We start from the raw sequence: 19387 nt of genomic DNA on the forward strand, positions 1-19387 counted from the left end.
GTCGGAAGCGGCCTGTGTCTCTGAGGTAGCGGGCATCAGGGGCTGTGAAAGCGCCTCACTGAGAACCAGCAAACCGGCGACTGGCTTAGCTGAAGCCTCGCCGTCGGTTTTGGACTTCGGATGCCTGTCCTTTTCTTTTTCTTTGCGCTTTTTATAAATTCCAGTAGTCGGCTGTTCCGACAGCATTATATAATTAAATCTTCTCCCAAAATAATGAAATGCAAAATCGTACCGACGCTTAATAGTGCATTGCTTAAATCTAGAACAAAACCAACAACTAGCAATGTCGTGGTCAGGGCCTAGGCAAGGAATACAGTAAGAATGAAAATCCTTATGAGGTATTTGCTTCCCACAAGAAATACAATTATTAACTTTTTCTGACATCGGTCTGGAGCAAGAAAAAGTTTCTAACGGGTACTTAGCTTTAATGAAGACTTCAGATCTGAAATTCGAACTTGAAAATCTCAGGAGTTGGCCGACCGGCACTTGTGAACTGCTTTTGCTTCGGGCACCGCGCGGCAAGAAAGACTGGAGAAAATGACGTTGGCTGCATCTTTTATACCCCTGGCGCACCGACGTCAGGGAGGAGGCGACAGCAACCGACGCCAGACCAGGACTTTGGAATTCAGGCCGACTGCGGGTAGCATGCCAGCAGGAAAACCCAATTGTAATGACTGCAACAGTGAAACACGATGAACATCATGGACTTTTGCATGTCAGCACTTCAAAAAGGGACATTTGCATCACAGGGACTTTTTTACATCGAAAATAGCATTTCAGCAATGAAAAAAGGAGACGTTAGAACCACAGGGACTGTTTTATCTTAAAAATAACATGAATTTGGCATAACACAAATGAGAAAAATAACATGAGCTTTGCATGATGTTTGAATTTGCTTTGAATGACGTTTGCATTAAAAATAACATGAGCATTGCATTACAGGGACTTTCCATATCAAAAATAACTGTTTTAAAGTATATAAAGTACACAATGCTTGCTTTTCATTTAGTGACATTTATACTGAGTGTGCGTCAGTATCTTCATCTGTCTAGCTGTGTTATAACAGAATTGAAATAGCTCTGATAGAATTAACTGTTTGGCAAAAATTTGTTCCAATACAAAAAAAGAATAACAGATACAATAGTACAGTTTGTCTGGACATTTTCTTCAGATTCCAAGAAAATATCATCTACAGTCTCTAGAACAGGAGGGATAGCTAGAGGCCTGTGTTGAGGCAGGAATAAAAATTCCCCAAGTCTCTTTTTGGACTCAGAATAGTCCTGGCTTTCCCAGCGGAAATGCTCCCTAAGGGTATGCAAGATTTCACCAAAAGAATAATCTTCTGGAGGGGAAGCAGAGGGAATGGAATCCTCTGCATCAGAATCCTTCCTAAGTAGATAAAGGTAAATCCTGGTAGTCAGAAGGAACACAGAGATCAGACTCCTGATCAGAAGAATCAGAAAGAAAATCAGTTCTAGGTCTCTTAGAGGAGGAAGGCTGGCTTCCCCTAATTAAGGTAATAAGGTCTTCAGCCAATCTAATCATTTGTTTTTGAAGCATATGGGCCTGAGAATGCGGTTTGGTTGTCAGTTTTCTAAGTGTAGTGTGGGCTTTAGGCACGAGGAATTCGGTATTCCTAGCTTGAAATGAAGCTGTCTGTTTAATATGAAAGCCGGTAAGCCTGAATACACTCTCAGAAGCTGGTGCTTGCACAGCGGCTCCGGACCCATCTATGGTAGAGACATCTGCAGGTTCCATAGTCGAAGAAGCATCTCGCGGCATACCAGACTCCGAATGGGTCTCAGTAGAGGCCTGCGAATCTGTAATAGCGGGTATCAGGGGCTGCGAAAGCAGAAAGTACCGGCGGACTGGTGACTAGCTTAACATAAGCGTCGTCAGCAGTTTTGGACCTATGTGGTCTGTCTCTGTCTTTATCCTTACGTTTTTTCTGAAGATCGGTAGTCGGATGGCTTAACGAAGCCATTTCAAAGTATGGAGATCGAGAACAAAAGTTTTTACTACAAAAATAGCTCGACAACAAATAGTTCAGGCACTGAACAAGGCACAAAACCAACAGTGAGGGACATCGTGGTCTGGGCCTAAACAGGTGATGCAATAAGAATGAAAATCTCTATGAGTTATTTACTTTCCACAGGCAAGACAATTGTTAATTTTTTTTTACATCTGCTAGAACAAGAAAAAAGGATCCCCAACGGCGTATTTATCTTTTTCAAGACTTCAGGTCTGAAACTCAAAAACGAAAATTTCAGGAGTCGGCCGACCGACACTTGTGAACTGTTTCTGCTTCGGACACCGCACGGCAAGAAAGACTGATGTAATGGCATCCGCTGCATGTTTTATACTCCTGACAACCTGACGTCATGGAAGAAGCGGCAGCATCTGACGCAGAAATCCGAAGACTCTGGTATTCAGGCCAGCTGAGGGCTACCTGCAGGCAGATAACCCAAATGTAATGACTGCAACAGTGAAACATGAAGAACATCTGTCTGTTTTGTCACAGCTTTCCTCAGGGCCCTGGGGTGGAAGGAGACAAACAATTGGTCAGATTTTCTGATAGACTTAAGCTTATCCAAGTAGAACCTGAGCTGTCTATGCACATCAAGAATGTAAGACTCTCTCACAGTCACTCTGAGGATGGGCAAACAAGATAGGGGAGGTGAATAGCTTGGTTTAAGGAAAGTTTGTTGACCACCTTGGGCATGAAGGAAGAGTTGGTCCTAAGGGTTATCCAGTCTTTTTGGAAGATGAGGAAAGGGGGAATGGCCATGAGAGACTGTAACTCAGAAACTCTTCTAGACTAGGAGTATGGTTTACCATGTGCAGTGTTTCAGAGAAGCCTTAGAAGCTGGTTCAAAAGGGGCTATCATGACCTTCTCCAAAACGTAGTTCAGGTCCCGGGGGGAGGAATAAATTTCCTAGGGGGGGCTGAGATGCAGCACTCCCTTTAGGAATAACTTTGCAGGCAATCTGGAAGCCAAAGCGGGGTCCAGAGGCAGACAAGCTGAAATGGCAGTCAGGTGAGTTTTAATGGAGGAGTAAGCCAACCCTGTCTGCAAACATTCACACAGATAAGACAGTACCAAAGGGACATCACTATGGAATGGGTCCAACTGCCTTTGTAGATACCATATGGAGAATCTTTTCCATTTAGATATACAAGATGTCCTAGTATTAGGTTTCCTGGCCTCCTGCAGGACTGTGAGCACATCCTCATTGTAGAGGCGTCTGTAAGGAATAAGAATTCTATCACCCACATGGTGAGGTTCAGAGACTGCAAGTGGGGATGGATTATAGAGATCTCTTGTCCTGTGTGAGAAGGTCCACTCTGTGAGGTAACTTGTGGAGATGGTCCCTGGCTAAATGCAGAAGGAGGGGGAACCAATGCTGTCTTGCCAAAAGGGAGTCACCAAAAAGATTTTTGATTTGTCCTGCTGAATTTTCAATAGGACTTTCTGAAGTAGTGGGAAGGGGGATGCATAAAGAAACATCCACTTCCAAGAGATTGAAAAGACATCCACTGCCCTCGTCAGAGGGCTGTGCAGCCTGGTGCAAAAGGATGGAAATTATCTGTTCATAGGAGAGGCAAACAAATCTATCTGAGGTGTATCCCATTTGTGGACTATGTCCAAAAACACATCCCTGTGGAGCACTGATTCGTGGGACTGTGACACGGACCTGCTTAAGGTTGTGCCTGAGTATTCTGTTCTGAAGGGATATACATTGCATGAAGTGTAACTCCCTGTTTTGTTGCAAGCTCCCACACCTGGATAGCTAGTCTGCATAACAAGTAGGATTTTGTTCTCCCCTGCTTGTTGACATACCACAGAACTGTAGTGTTGCCTGTAAACAATTTCAGTGGGCTTTGTTTCAGTGTGAACTGGAAAGCCTTTAGGGCCAAAAGAATTGCTCTCACCTCTGATACTGACATGCTCCTGTTTGATGGAGTATGGCCGAGTACCCTGGACTCTTAGGGAGCCCATGGTTGCTCCCCATCCAAGATCAGAGGCATCCGTGTACATCTCCTGTACTGGCTTGGGGGTTTGTAAGGGTAGACCTGGGCTGCAATTCACTTGATTCAACCATCACTGAATCTCTTTTTTGAGGCAAGACAAGAAGGGGATTTTGTACTCTAGAGAATCAGAGTGCTGAGTACATATGGACCTCGGGTACCCATTGTAGCCTTCTCATGTGCAGCCCTGCCAATGGCAACATGGGAATGGTCAATCCCATGTGACCCAGGAGCCTGAGGTACTGCCTGGCAGTCAAGAATGTGACCTGAAGGACAGTGAACAGGTACTGCCTTAAGTTTTCCACCTTTTGAGGTGGTAGGAAGGCTCTCATGACATCCACTCTTATTCTGCACCCCAGGAAAAAAAAGGTCATGACAGGGGGTCAGGTTGGACTTGGGATAATTTATCTTGATAAAACAACCAAAAAACTGAGAAAACACACTTTATATAATAGCAAAGCTTTCGGATAAAATCCTTCCTCAATACTAATACAAACAATTGTAAAAACCAAGATGGTTTAAATATAGGTCAACAAAATCATATGACCAGCAGTCCAAAGATCATGGGACCACAAAAACACAAAACATAAAATAAAATCAAGTATCAAAAAATGTAAGCATAGAAATTAAAAACTAAAAAACAAAAAATATAAAAAAGAAAGTTATCGCAATTTAGTATGTTGTAATTTAGTAAGAACTGGTTTCAATGTAATCATATTATTTAAACCTGGAAAGTGGTCAGCTATTGAAGCGATGGCAGCAACTCAATATCAAATTAAGTCTAGATTATATGAACTTAATGAATGAGTTCTTTTCAACTACTGAAACAGAACTCAAAGATGAGATATTGAGCATGGAAAATGATTTAATGGACATGCCTATATTTACATCTATGGGCGATGTGTATCAGCAGTTACTTGATAGGACACAAGCATTGGATGACCGTTTGGAAGCAACAAAAAAACGTAAACTCACACGTGATATCAACGACTTCCAAAGGGGTCATATCTTTTCATGGCCGAAAAATGATCAGACTTTTAAGTCTAATATTAGACCATGTAGTGTAAAGATAAATCTGGATGCTCTGGATGACTTTCCTGAGGCTGTACCAGCGAACCTGCAACAACAGGAACCGGCTTTGGTAATACCGTCTAATCCAGCGCCGGTGGATACGCCTGCAGCAGTGACGTCAACGTTGACTTCTATGAACGGCTGCTCACAACTGGGAGTGAGTGGTAAACAGGATGGAGAGGCTAATTTGCGTTTGACTGGTACTAAGAAAGTACAGCAACTTACTCTTAATTTTTCTGATAAACGTTTTCATCTGGAGCAACCGAAGGCTGTAACTGAGCGTTCCTCTCCTAGAAGGAAATCGTTCATAGGACAAGCGATTACTTCAGGTAAACGAAAGAGTGAGAGCCCTTTAGGACAGGGCAAAGTAAGTCGCAAATGACTAAAGGCATTTTTAATCTTTCAGCCTTTGATTTGAATTTTGCCCATTATTCATTATTACGTAAAGGCCTCAATTTTATCCCTACAGCAAAGGATGACTTAGTGACTGCACTTACAGACCTCAAGATTTTTGTTAGAAATGTGAATTTGAAAGTTTTGTTTGGTAATTCTGTTACCAGTGGACCTTGCTGTAAATGGCGCAGTACCTTTATACCTTCTAGTATGCCTGTGTTAACGGCATTTCATGATTTGTGCGAGAGGGAATTGAGAAAGCTTTATGCAGATTCTAATAATTTGAGATGTTCTGATTTTAATTTAGCATTTGATGAATATCAAGCACTTAAAAGTTTATGAATGAATAGAGATATAGTAGTTAAACAAGCTGATAAAGGTGGAGCTGTAGTCCTTATGGACCGGCTTATGTACACACGCTTGGTTTCTGTTTTACTTGAAGAAGCTGATGCTTTTTAATGCATCACACCATTAGATGTTAAAAAATGTATTAGCTACGTTAACATGGTGATTTATGATCTACAAATCAATGGTGATATTACTTTAGAGTTATTTCATTTCTTTACTGTCCCTTGTCATATTATACCTTGTCTATATGGGTTGCCTAAGATCCATAAATCAGTGGCAGATCCCCCTATGAGACCTATTGTGTCAGGTGGAGGATGGATCACTGAACCTATATCTATCGATTTCCAGACACAATTACAATCGTATTTGCTTAAATGTACTACTGTACTAAGAGATACAACTGATTTTCTCTGCAAATTACGTGTTTGGTTTAACAGCATTGGTAGTCTCTGTAGGCAAAGCGAGTATTTGTTTGTACCGTTGGATATTGCATCCCTGTTTACTGTAATACAGCATGATTTTGGCGTTGAATCCATTAGACAGTTTTTGTTTTCACAACCTTCTTTTGTGACCGGACATGTTGAGAATATTTGTTCCCTTTTGGATGTAGTTTTGAAAAATAACATTTTTTTGTTTGATGAATGTTTGTATTTGCAGCTCACTGGTGTAGCCATGGGTACTTCTGTAGCTAATACTTATGCTAATCTGGTGTTATACCAGTGAGAGAAAGCACACATATATAGTGCGAAGAATCCCTTCATTAATAATATATGTTTTTATCAACGTTTCGTTGATGATTGTTTTATGGTTTGGAAGGGTTCACTACTGCAGTTTAATTAATTTATTCATTATTTAAATGCAACTACGGAACTTTTAAGATTTAAGATGGATGTTTCTGATAGTGAGATTAGCTTCTTGGATGTTAAGATACAACTGTCTGAGGGCCTTATTCATACCAGCATTCATAAAAAGGAGGTACATTCTGAGAGATATGTTAATTATACTAGTATGCATGCCCCACATGTTTTTAAGGGGATTGTGACCTCACAGTTCAACAGAGTGAGTAGATTAAATACTGATGATATTTTATTTGACTTACAGTTAGAAGAGATGTCCAAGGAATTTCTGGGCAGTGGTTATGATACCAACTTGATATTAGATTTAAAGACTAAAGCCTCAGCAAATAGGAGGACAATCCTGAAGCCAACTTTTCTTGAGGGTGACCCTGGTTGTGTTAGTTCGGAACGCCTTAGAGTGTGTACTAGGTACATTATTAGTTACAATACCATGACCCGTTTTGTAAAACAAATAATTCAGAAGAATTGGGTTGTACTAATGGCTTCTAGTGAAATTAAGGATATTCTTCGTGATAGTCCTTTCTTTTCATATAGAAACATGAAATTTTTGAAGAGTATGTTATGTTATAAAGACTTTGGAAGGCCTGTAGATAGGATTCCTACTAAGCCAGGTACCTATGGTTGTTTGAATTGTTCATGCTGTCCTGATATTGTAGCTGTTTGTAGTGATAAATTCACACATCCTGTTAGTGGTAAAGTCTATCAGTTTAATTTTTCCACTACTTATGCCACATCTAATGTGGTATATCTGGCTACTTGTGTTAAATGCACCTCATTCTATGTGGGGAAGACCACTAGAAAATTGAAGGAATGCATTATTGAACATAAATCAGAGATTAGAAGGGCTATTGATAGTAATGCTCTGTATAAACATATAGCCAGCTTAGGTATTGAACATAGATTTCGTTTTAGAATTATAGATGCTATATGGCTTACCGCTAGAGGTGGAGATAGTAATAATTTACTTGAGTTAAAAGAGTATGAGTGGATTCTTAGGCTTAATTCTGACCACTTTCCAGGTTTAAATAATATGATTTCATTGAAACCAGTTCTTACTAAATTACAACATACTAAATTGCGATAACTTTCTTTTTTATATTTTTTATTTTTTAATTTCTATGCTTACATTTTTTGATACTTGATTTTATTTTATGTTTTGTGTTTTTGTGGTCACATGATCTTTGGACTGCTGGTCATGTGATTTTGTTGACCTATATTTAAACCATCTTGGTTTTTACAATTGTTTGTATTAGTATTGAGGAAGGATTTTATCCGAAAGCTTTGCTATTATATAAAGTGTGTTTTCTCAGTTTTTTGGTTGTTTTATTATTATATTTTCGTTGCAGACTGTGTTTTTGATAATTAATCTTGAACCTCATTGCCTGCAGGGGAGCGACAGCTGTCTGTAGATGGAGTAGGAGGGATTCTTTGCAGTCCGCCTGAATAAGCAGGTTGTCTAAGTAACTGAAAATCTGAATCCCTTGGGTCCTGCAAAAGGCCACCACTGGTGCCAAGAACTTGGTGAAGATCCTTGGTGCTGTACAAAGCCCGAAGGGCAAGGCCGAGAAATGAAAATGTGAGGAAGCCACACAGAATTGCAGACATCTCCTGAAACTGGGCCTTATGGGGATGTGTGGGCATCCTTGATGTCCAAGACGGCCATGAACCAATGAGGTAAGATGAAAAGGAAAAGTTTGCAGAGTGAGCATTCGAAAGGTGGGCAGTGGAAGAAAGAGAATGAGGTGGGAGAGATCTAGGCTTGGTCTCCAGAGGTCATCTTTCCCTGGGACTAGAAAGAGCCTGCAACAGAATCCTTTTCCCTTTTGTGTCAGAGGAACAGGTTGTATAGCACCCTGGGCAAGGAGGTTGTCTAGAACTGGCTGAAAGAAAGGGAGTTGTTCTCTGGAGGGATGTGGAAGGCCCTTTCTAGATAGAGTAGTAATCCAAGTCATGAAATAACGCTTCTATACTATGGATAAGACTCACCGGTCTGTGGTGATGTTTTTCCACACAGGGAGACAGTGAGAGAGACTTTGCGACAGAGGAATGGACTCGGGGGGGGGGGGGGGGGCAAGAGTGGCAGGTAGTTGCAGAATACCTGCCCTGTCTTAAAATTGAGGTTTCTGTGCTGGAGTCTGGGGGCAGAAGGCTTTCTGATAAACTGAAATTTTAAAGGGTAATTCCTGTGGAGTTTGGGGATAGCAGAAACTAACAAGTGCTTAAGGTCTTGTAACTCCTTCCACTTTTTTGCAAAGTTAAGAGAGTACAGGCAGGATAGAGGGGATGGAGAAGAGTGAGACAGTAGCTTTGACAAAAAGGCAGGAGTCAGAGCTGGATGTGGCAGAATTAAAGATGTTAAGATTTGCACTGGGTGTGACGAGGGTGGACAGGATTAGGAATAAGTATATTAGAGGGTTAGCCCAGGTTGGACGGTTTGGAGACAAAGCCAGAGAGGCAAGATTACGTTGGTTTGGCCATGTGCTGAGCAGGGATGCTCGGTATATTGGGAAAAGAATGCTAAAGATGAAGCTGCCAGGTAAGAGGAAAAGAGGAAGGCGTAAGTTAAGGTTTATAGATGTGATGAGAGAGGATATGCAGGTGGTTGGTATGACAGAGAAAGATGCAGAGGACAGGAAGACACTGAAACAGATGATCCGCTGTGGCGACCCCGAACAGGGACAGCCGAAATAAAAGCAGAAGAATAACTCAGCCACCTTTGTCCCAAAAAGAGCAGAGTTATCAACAGGTGCATCCAAGAGTTCTGCCCTGATGTCATCAGGTAGGGGCTGCAACCTTAGCCAAGAATATCATCTCAGGACTGAGTAAGATGCAACTGACTTTGCAGAAGTTTCTGCAGCATCGTAGCTGCACCTAATGGACTGCCTAATGACCTGAGAGGATAGGGATACAAGGCTGGATAACTGAGCTTTAGCAGGAGAATCTGGAATGTTACTCAATTGTTTAATGGCTTTTTCCAAAAGGGCTAGGGCATATTTGGACATGTGGGTTTGATAATTTATTGCCCTGAATGCCAATGTCGAGGAGGTGTAGACTTTCTTCCCAAAGTGTTCCATGACCTTGCTGTCTGTCAGTAGGGAGGAGGGAAGGAGTTTGGATGCCTTATCTGTTGACACTGAGAAAGTGCCAGGGTCATCTACAGGGCACTTAACCAGGAATTTGGCTCCTTCAGGGACTTTGTAGAATTTATTAGGCCTTCAGGGTGCAGGGGTCTGAGAGTCAGGATTGAGATGCTGCACTAGATGCATCTTGAAATGCTGGCAGTACTGGTGGTATGGCTGAAGGGGCAGGGGAGTTCATCTGAAGAAGTTCATAATATTTTTTCTGAGCTTCTGTCATCTAAGAGAAATCCCATTTGAAATACTCCCTCATCTTTGCAATGGTCTCCCCAAAGGTGAGATCCTCAGCTGGGGAATCTGTCTCTGCAGATTCTTCCTCTGGGGAGGCATAGCCAAAGGGGGAAGGTAATTGGGAGACATAAGAAAGGGAATCCTCTGAGAAGAGTCAGAAGATCCCTCAGCTTCAACTCGGGAGGTGTCTAAGGCCCGAGGCCGAGGGCTCATCATAGGAGGAGCCACTGTGGATGTTAAAGGAGTAACAGGCCTCAGAGCCATAAAGGCATTGAAAAGATTCTGTGAAAAAGCCTGCCAATCTGGTTGGCTCTCAGCTTTGGTGAAACATGCTTCCATTTCTCCTTCTTTTTAAGACAAGGCCTAGCAGGTGCCAGGAGCCAGGGTAGGCCTAGGGTCAGTTACCAGTGAGGTGATGGAGGGATCCGTTTGGGCGGACAGTGCAAGCCAAGGTTCCCACTCACTGTTGGAAGCAGACATCTACAAAACCTCTGAGAATGTGCTTTCCGCTCTGGGTTCTGTGGATTCCACATCGGTACACAGTGTACCCATTTCAGTGGCAACTAATCGTTCCTCCAGTTGACATCGGCCACAGGAGGGACGTCGGGTGGAGGAGGTGCAGCTACAGATTCAGGCCTAGCAATTTTGGCCTTTTTCTTGGGCAGCTAAATGGGCTGACCAGATAGCCCCTCCATACCTAAAACTAGGCGCTTAAGGTGCTCATTCTCTAGATAGATGCTTAAAGCGTGCAGTCTGCTACACAAGGTTTTCAGGATGAAAGCCTGGCAGATGGAGCAGGACTTACGGTCATGCATAGGCCCTAAGCAAAAAAGGCAAAGTTCGCGGGTGTCTTTATGGGGGATCTGATGACCGCACTTACACTTTCCCTTCCTGGATAACATGAACCCACACAGGCATGCAGTGACCCAAAAAACAAGATGTCCCCAACGGGGTACTTATCTTAGACTTTTCGATCCTATGGCCGGTACGGAAGGCACAGGTGATGTTAAACTGGTGGCACAAAGGTTTTGAGGTCTGGGTGCATGCAGATGTCACTTTTATGGCCCACGTTCCATGCACCTAGCAGTGACAAGAAGCTTTTGTATATTTGCCGGATGTTCGGAAAGCAAGAGAAGGAAAACAGAGAGTCCAAAATACTGCAACATGTGAATAGAAGGACATCAAACAAGACTTGCAGTAAAATAAGGAGATATGCATACAGATACAATTGGGAAACTTAATACTTCATGCAATTATTCTTATGGCAGGTATGACACGAAACATTAGACTTATGGAAACACTGTCAGTATCACATAACAGAACAATCAAAGTGAAAAACCTTGCAGAAAAATACAGTGAATTTAAGCATACAGATTCAGTTTAAAAGCTATAACTCAGTGCTGTAGGATGCCAATAGCATTTTGGTTTGTTTAGGATAACCATGTGAACAACACAACAATCTTTAAACAAATAAAACAGAGTTAGGTATCTTAAAGGGACCTGTACATTATAAACATAAAGCCTAGCCTCAGAGGTAGTTACTAAAACTGTTGCATAGTCATTTTAGTAGTACAGTGAGTTATAATATCAACGTTTCTGAAAAGGCCTACTAATAAGCAAGATAACTGTTGTTATAGTCATTATACACAGATATGTTTCATTACCCCCTTATGTCAATAAAAAATGGAAATATGAAAAACAGGTGTAAAATGCTATTAATATTCTAAACCTTGCATTTATGTAGCATACAATTAAGGAGCGCTGAGAAAATAGCAAGGATACTTACATGGGAAGCACACAGAACCAGCTACCACACGAACAGTAGGTTCATAGGTGTGTACTAGGCTAATGGCCCATGAACCTTTACAAGCCTAGCCCATAGGATTACCCAGGCACTGTGCCACCCGACCTTAGTTCCCAGTGCCACTGTCAAGTAAAGCCACTGGGGTGATTCCTGGGGTGAATTTAACATTTCCCATCCACTCATCAAGATTTCTCTTGAAGAGGGCCAGTGAGGTGCTCTGCTTGACATATATGGGAAGTCTATTTCATAGCATGGGCAGTGTCTGGGTTATGAACCTGTCCCTCCAGCATGTTTTGTTGATTGTGGTAATGAGGCTGAGGTCTCTGCAGCGTGTGGTGTGGAGGGATTGGGATTTCTTCAAATGTAGCATTTCTAAGAGAGCTGGATCAGAAATGGCTTCATAAGTCAAGCAGAGATCGCCTCTAAGTAGGCGATTTGAGACAGAGAATAGTTGGAATTTTTTTAGTCTGTCCATATAGGGCAAAAGTTTATGGCCTAGGATCCTCTTTGTGAGGTACTTTTGTGGCCTCTCCAGTTGTTGCAGATGTCTAGTGAGGTACATGCCAAATGGGGTATTGTACTCAATGACTGGCCTAATGAGGGAAGAGTAGAGGGAGACAATGATGTCTTTCTTCCTGGATGCAAAACCCTTAATAATGAGATGGGCCACACAGAAGGACCTTCTGACCACACTGGCAATGTGGTGGTCAAAAGAGAGGTTGCTGTCAACCTGTGTTCCCAGATCTCTTATAATGCCTACTGTGTTCAGTGGACTACCACTGATGTAGTAATTCATGGGAACTGGGTTTTTCCCAAAGGGGATGACTACACATTTTTTGGCATTGAGCTTAAGGCCATGGTTCTGACACCAGTCGTCGGTCTCAGTGAGGCCTTTCTGTAGGATGTCAGCATCACTTGGGGAGTTAATAGCTCCCAACTTGTAATCATCTGCAAACTTTGTCAGCCAGAGTCCCTTCGTGTTGGCCTGGACTTCAGAGAAGTAGATACCAAACAGTCGAGGACCCAGGACCAAATCCTGTGGGACTCCACTTGTGACTAGTCAGCAGTCTCACTTGGAGTCAGCTACTTTCACACTGTGGGTTCTACCTGTGAGCCAGTTTGAAACCCACCTAGTAATATAGGGGTTGATGCCTAGCTTAGTGAGTTTTTCTATAATTCCTGAGTGGGGAATGGTATCAAAGGCCTTGGCCAGATCAAGGTAGGCTGTATGAACCACCTTGCCTTCATCCACAGCTCTGGTGACTGACTCAAAGAAGTTGACCAAGTTGAGCAGGCATGATCATCCCTTCACAAAACCAAACTGTGTGGGATCCAGAGTTTGGAGATTCCCTTTATCCTTGTTTATTAGGTCAATGATGATGCGTTCCATAGCTTTGCATATCAGACTCGTCAGACTAATGGGGCGATAGTTCCCAGGGCCTGTAGTTGCTCCTCCTTTGTGGAGAGGGATGACTGTAGCAGTGCGCCATTTGGTACGGACAAAGCCTGAGGTGAGGCTGTGATTGAACAGGGAACACAGGTGAGGTTCATAGGTAGGTGCTATGCTATTGGCCCTAGGGCCTATATAAACCTAGCCAAAAAGGTACCCTGGCTTTCTCCACCCAAGAAAATTATTTTTCTGTGCCCCTGTGAAGCAGAGCCACAGAAGTGATTCCCAAGGTGAATTTCCTATTTCCCATCCAATCATCAAGATTTTTCTTGAAGAGTGCTAATGAGGAGCTTTGTTTGATATACACAGGTAGTTTGTTCCAGCGTATGGGAAGTCTCTGGGACAGGAATCCATCCCTCCAGCATGTTCTGTTTATTGTAGTGACAAGGTTTAGGTCCCTAGAACATGTAGCTCGGAGGGATTGGGATTTCTTTAAGTGGAGCATGTCCAACAGCTCTGGGTTTGACATAGCTTTGTATGTTAGGCAGAGATCGCCTCTGAGTAGGTGATATGCAACGGAGTAAAGCTGCAGTTTTTTTAGATGGTCTGCGTAGGGCATCTGTTTGAGACCGGTAATCCTCTTTATGAGGTATTTCATGTTGTTGTAGATGTCTTGGGAGGTACATACCAAAAGGGGCTTTACTCTGCAATGGATCTAATGAGTGACAAGTAGAGGGGAACAATGACCTCTGTAGTTCATGTACAACACAGCCAGGGATATTGTCAGGTCCCATAGAAGCTGTATTCTTGGCCTTGGACAGTGCTGTTTTAATCTGTGCAACAGTAATACTGGGTGCCTGGCAATGTACTGGTATTGTGACTGGTTCCTTTGGGGGGGGGTAAAGTTGGCACTGAATTTGTCAGCCAGTATTACTGGAAATATCTGTTGGTTCAGTATAGAATGTACCATTGTGCAGTAGCTCAGAGAAAATCTGGGTATTGCCCTGGAGATTCTTTACATAACTACAGAAGGCCTTATGGTTGTCTTTACTATCTGCTGCAATTCTGTTTGCATAACTAGTTTCAGAGGATTTGATGAGGGATCTCAACTTTTTTTTGAGGCTGATAAGGGAGTTTTTCCAGTCTTGGAACATCACCTTATTCCTAATCGGTTTCCTCCTTCTGTTGTAGAGTTTGTTTATGGCATGGGACCAACAGACTGGCTTCCTTTTTTTGGAGGAGAGCATCTTAGTTCTATTGGTTATGGCAAGATTCATGCATTGTGTACGTGTTCCTACAGTGTACTGGTGTATTATTCGGCAGTCATGCAAGTGATCTCCATTTGCATGGGTGCAGTGTAGTTAGCCACCTCTGTTTTTAGGAGCCCACAGTTAGCTTTGGAGAAGTTTTTTATAGTGGTTACCTTTGCAAGGGGGGGGGGGGGTTTCCAAGGTGATTAGTTTGTGGTCGGATCTAACCAGGGAGGAGTTGACTACTGGTGTAGAGCAACAGTCGCCCATGTTAGTAAAGACCAGGTCAAGGATGTTGCTACCTCTAGTGGGGGCAAAAACGAGCTGGTCCAAGGCATTGGAATTAATGAATTCCAGGAAACATTGGGCAAGTGTATTGGTACATGAGTAGTTTTCCCAGTTAATGAAGGGGTAGTTAAAATTGCCCAGTATGAGTGTTAGGTTGGACCTTAATATTCTCCAGGGTGCTTAGGAACATGGAGTGTGAGTCTTGGGACATGGTTGGGGACATATAGCAGGCTACGACCTGAATCGCTGTCTTATCCAATGTTAGCTGCACCTGAAGCATCTCAGAGGCGTTATGTTGGGCTACGAGTCTGGAGGTGTGCGCATCCTTTATGAATATGGAAACACCACCACCTTTGGAGCTTCGGTCTAAGTTCTGGGGCCGAAAGGTGTGGAATGAGTTATAGCCTGGTAGTGCAGGGGTGCTATCTGCTGTCTTGAGCCAGGTCTCTGTTACGGCACAAATGTCGATGTTCTCCATTTTAGGGAGTGCTTCGAGCGAGTATCTGGTTTATTTTTTAAAAATGGCGCCAGATCTTCAGCAGGTTTAAATAAAGTGACTAGGTACCTTAGGCTGAGGGCGAAAGGATTACCTCACTGGTCAGGTGAGAACCAGTTCTTACAGGGAATTAGTAAGTCAGTCAGTGTTCTTGGGACCAGAAAAAAAATCCACAAAATGGTCTAGGTTGAAGGTAGGTAAGAAGTTAAAGGAATTGCATTCCCTTGGTAATGTTTAGTTTTAAAGCAAGTAGTTTATATTTACTTGTAAACAACACTCTGGGGAAATTGTAACATACTGCAGTAATCATAAAACGGCTATAGGGTAATTTTTTTTAATATTATATACTAGCAACAGCTATAACGAGAAAAAATACAGCTCTAGGTAATTAAGATTACTATTTTGCCCAACAATAACCAAGAGTTGTTAGTTACAAATTCTGATGAAGTGCTGTATGTTAGAAAGAATGAAAGCACTAAATAGTTTTTTTTCTTTTTGTGGGTGAATTAATAAAACCCTTGGGTTTCAAGTTACTGTCTTGAGTTCTTCGAGCTGGTCCAGGTTTGTACAGTTTTAGTTTGGGCCAACACTTTTGCCTTTACTGTTTCTCTGAGTTATCTCTGCTAGTTTACTTTTGAAAATCTACCTTCATTATTATGGAAAAACATCCATGAAACTTATTTAGTCAGTTCTTTCTTAGTGTGAGTCTATGTAAACTATGGCAAATATAAACTTCTAACCTGCAATGCTTTCCAACATTAAATGCACCCACTCTAGGCCCCTGCTGTGTACTCCACACTTCAAGGATTCCTCGCCTTGGGGCATAGATTACCAAAAACTGTGCCACTCGACTGGGACACGTAGTATTACTGAAAGGAGAGGAATTTCCCTTTTCTGTCTCTCGATCATGAAGATCTTCAACCATCTGTATCCAACCAACTTGGGCATCTCGATAACCTTGGCAAAGAAAAAGGAAAAAAAAAGTGTAATTTGACCTTTAATATAGAGATATTATGAGGAAAACCCAGGCGTGTATGGAAAGAAGCAAACAAAGGTACAAGGCAGTTATGCAAAAGACTTACTTCTAGGATATACTCTGTTGCCTATATGTATGTCATGACTACTAGATGTGTATTATAAAGACATCCTCAAATATTGAATGTATTTCTCATTTTATATGTGGAAAAACAGGTTTGGAGGTGTTGAAAGAAAAACGCTTTTATAGTTATGTGGCATAGCTTATGACTTAAAACGTTCCAAGAGATCAGTGCACCCAACTAATTTAATAGGTGAATAAAATGAAGTAAAATGTCCCAGAATACACAGGTCTACATGATGTGTTAATCCAAATATTAAGTACACATCTTCTTACCCATTTTATAGATATACTCAAATGAACGGGTATCTTTTCTCTACAGGCTAGAAGCATGTTTATAACATGTGTACAATAAATTCCAAAATAAATCGAAAGTCTGTAATAATGATCTGCTGGAACTTATTACCATGACTGCAAGTATCCATACACATTCTAAACACTCCTAGCAATGCAGACTGATTTTGGCTATCTAACTAGAAAAGTAAAACATTTCCAGCAATATTAAACAGATCTGGCTTCTGAAGGACAGAACAAGCTAGGAAATAAGTAAGAAAATGATAGTGTCATCACAAGTGCAGAAAAAAACACTACTGACAGGGATGTAAACATGCCAGATCTTAACAGAATCACTTTGTCCTTAACCACAGATACGAAAGGCTACATTCTAGATGCCTTGTAGCTACATACATCAGACAGCTGATACTGCAACCTATTAAACAGAAAGACATTTTGGATTCCATGTTTTCGAATGGGGATGAAGAAAGATCTCTTGAAATTGATCAGACAACCAAACACAAGTGATACCAAAGTGTGAATCAAAATCAAATTACCACAGTCATGTCAATTATAAGAAAAATGTTTTTAACACAGAGGACTAAAGCTCTGAACTGTTCCTGAGCTATTTCCTATGCTCAGGTATAAAGATTTGATTTTTCCTACCTTCATTTGTCTACTGTGTGACTGCGCAAGTTACTTAACCAGACAGTGCTTCCAGATCACTCCTAGACTCACCCAGTCAACAAACAGGTAAAATAAAGTCAAGGTATAGTGTTTTAGAACAGAGACAAAACCTCACACAAGTTCTAGTAAGCAGGTACAAAAGTGATGGATGAAGGACAAAAATAAAAACTATCATCATAGCAGTAATACGCACTTGTGTGAAACTAACAGATGAATCAAAAGAAAGGAACTGTGATTCTCAAATAAAAAGGCATCTGGGAGAAAAACAAACTTCAACTACTGCTACTTAAAGAAAGGTCATAAAATTAAAATACTGACTATTTAAGTTATATCTCCATACCTCTCAACTTCTCAGAGCAAGAAATCTGGACAAAGCCAAATAAAATTGTGGGGGGGGGGCAAAGGCCAAAAATATGGGACAGATTTTATAAACTTAGAAAGTTGCTAGAATAACAGGTTTTGTGTTTATATGTATTTTCTGGAGGGTGTGAAGTCTAAAACTCTAATATCTGTCATTATTTATTCAAAAGTTCAATGATTTGCCAGAAAACCATAAATTTTATGAGGAACAGACCAGAAATATGAGGCAAATATCCAGACATTCTGCAAAAATCTGGAAATTTGAGAGGTATGTACCTACTAAACTACACGTGTACTTACATTTTACAATGCAGTGTCACACATTTGGCTTGCAAATAAAAATCATGGCTGGATATAAAACTCTGGTAATTTTCATTTTCTTTTTTAGCCCCACAGGCAAGTGACTCCTTCCATTAGTGCCCTTACATAAGATACACAATACAGTGCGACAATTCAGTCACGTGGCACTGCCTTTTTTTTTGCTTCTTTGTTGCCTCGTGCTTCCTCATCTGTTGCTCTCATATCTCAGTTCACTTTCAGAACTTTCAAATACTTTTATCAAAATACAAAGAAAAAAATAATGCATATTACACAATGACTGGCCATTAACATTCAAAATGAGCACGCTGATTGGTCATCCCAACCAGCGTACCCATTGTAAATCGAGTATATACCAACAGAAAAAGTCCAGTCGCTTACTAAGGAAATTCTAGTTTTATTTATTTATTTTTTTAAATTAACTTAGGAATCCAGAGACTTCAAAAGAACAAGTGAGATGGACACAGAAAATACAAGGATAATCATGTACTTTATGCAAAACTACAGAAATGTACCTGATTATCCTTATATTTTTTCTGTCCCTTTTCTCTCATACATTTGAATTCACGAGATTTCAATTATTTTTATTAAAAAAAAAAAAAAAAAAAAAAAAAAAAAGAGGCAAAGGAGATCTTTCTTTCTCTATTGCTGCCTTTCCACTGCACTGATGTACTGCGTAAGCCTGGGAACATCAAGTCCCACATGCATATGGAGTACATCAGGAAAGCACCACGATACAGAGAAAAAAAACACGGAAGAGCACCATGATGCCATTATATAAGTACATTATTTAAGAAAATCAAGTAACTTTATCTTAAATAATGTCACTGTATAAAAGCAATAACCCATGGCTGGGTGTGGGTAATGCTGCTTTACCCACAACTGGCTTTATTTGGTCATGAGGACAAAATTATTGCTATAGTACAACACACTCAAATTAGCAGCTTTCTTTACAAATGTCTTTTAGGACAACAAGCTTGACGTACATGCAGGAAAAGGTAAAAGAACAACTCTACCCACCCAAGAACCCTCAAACACCATATGACTCAACTTTTCTGATGTAACCCTAACATATAATTTCAAAGACGTGTGTCTGGAGCGTTTCTCCCTGGGCCTCCGCTGAAAATGGGCTCCATCTCAGTCAGACTTTCCCAGTAAACAAATGTTAAATAAATAAATAAAATTCTGAGAGATGTTCAGTTGTGTACACAGAGTATATGTCTTGCTATACCTTAGCTACAATCACAAACTCGGTCAACAATATGAGTAAAAATGTACAAGATAAGGAATCTCTCTCTCTGAAAATTAACAGTCAACACATTCATACATTTCACTGACATACTGGAAGTAGTATTAAA

General features: G+C 41.2%; 1 protein-coding gene across 1 annotated transcript in view; it reads right to left on the reverse strand.

Annotated features, from left to right (window-relative positions):
• RAB3GAP2 (RAB3 GTPase activating non-catalytic protein subunit 2) overlaps window positions 1-19387 on the reverse strand; it is a 2949955-nt gene that overhangs the window by 1281431 nt on the left and 1649137 nt on the right. The window contains exon 14 of the mRNA XM_044061656.1: window positions 16036-16252. Coding sequence (XP_043917591.1) covers window positions 16036-16252 — 217 coding nt within the window. The remainder of the gene's footprint in view (window positions 1-16035; window positions 16253-19387) is intronic.

Source organism: Protopterus annectens, chromosome 1.part0 (assembly GCF_019279795.1).
Source record: "Protopterus annectens isolate FY-2018-M chromosome 1.part0, PAN1.0, whole genome shotgun sequence".
Lineage (NCBI taxonomy): Eukaryota > Metazoa > Chordata > Ceratodontiformes > Protopteridae > Protopterus > Protopterus annectens.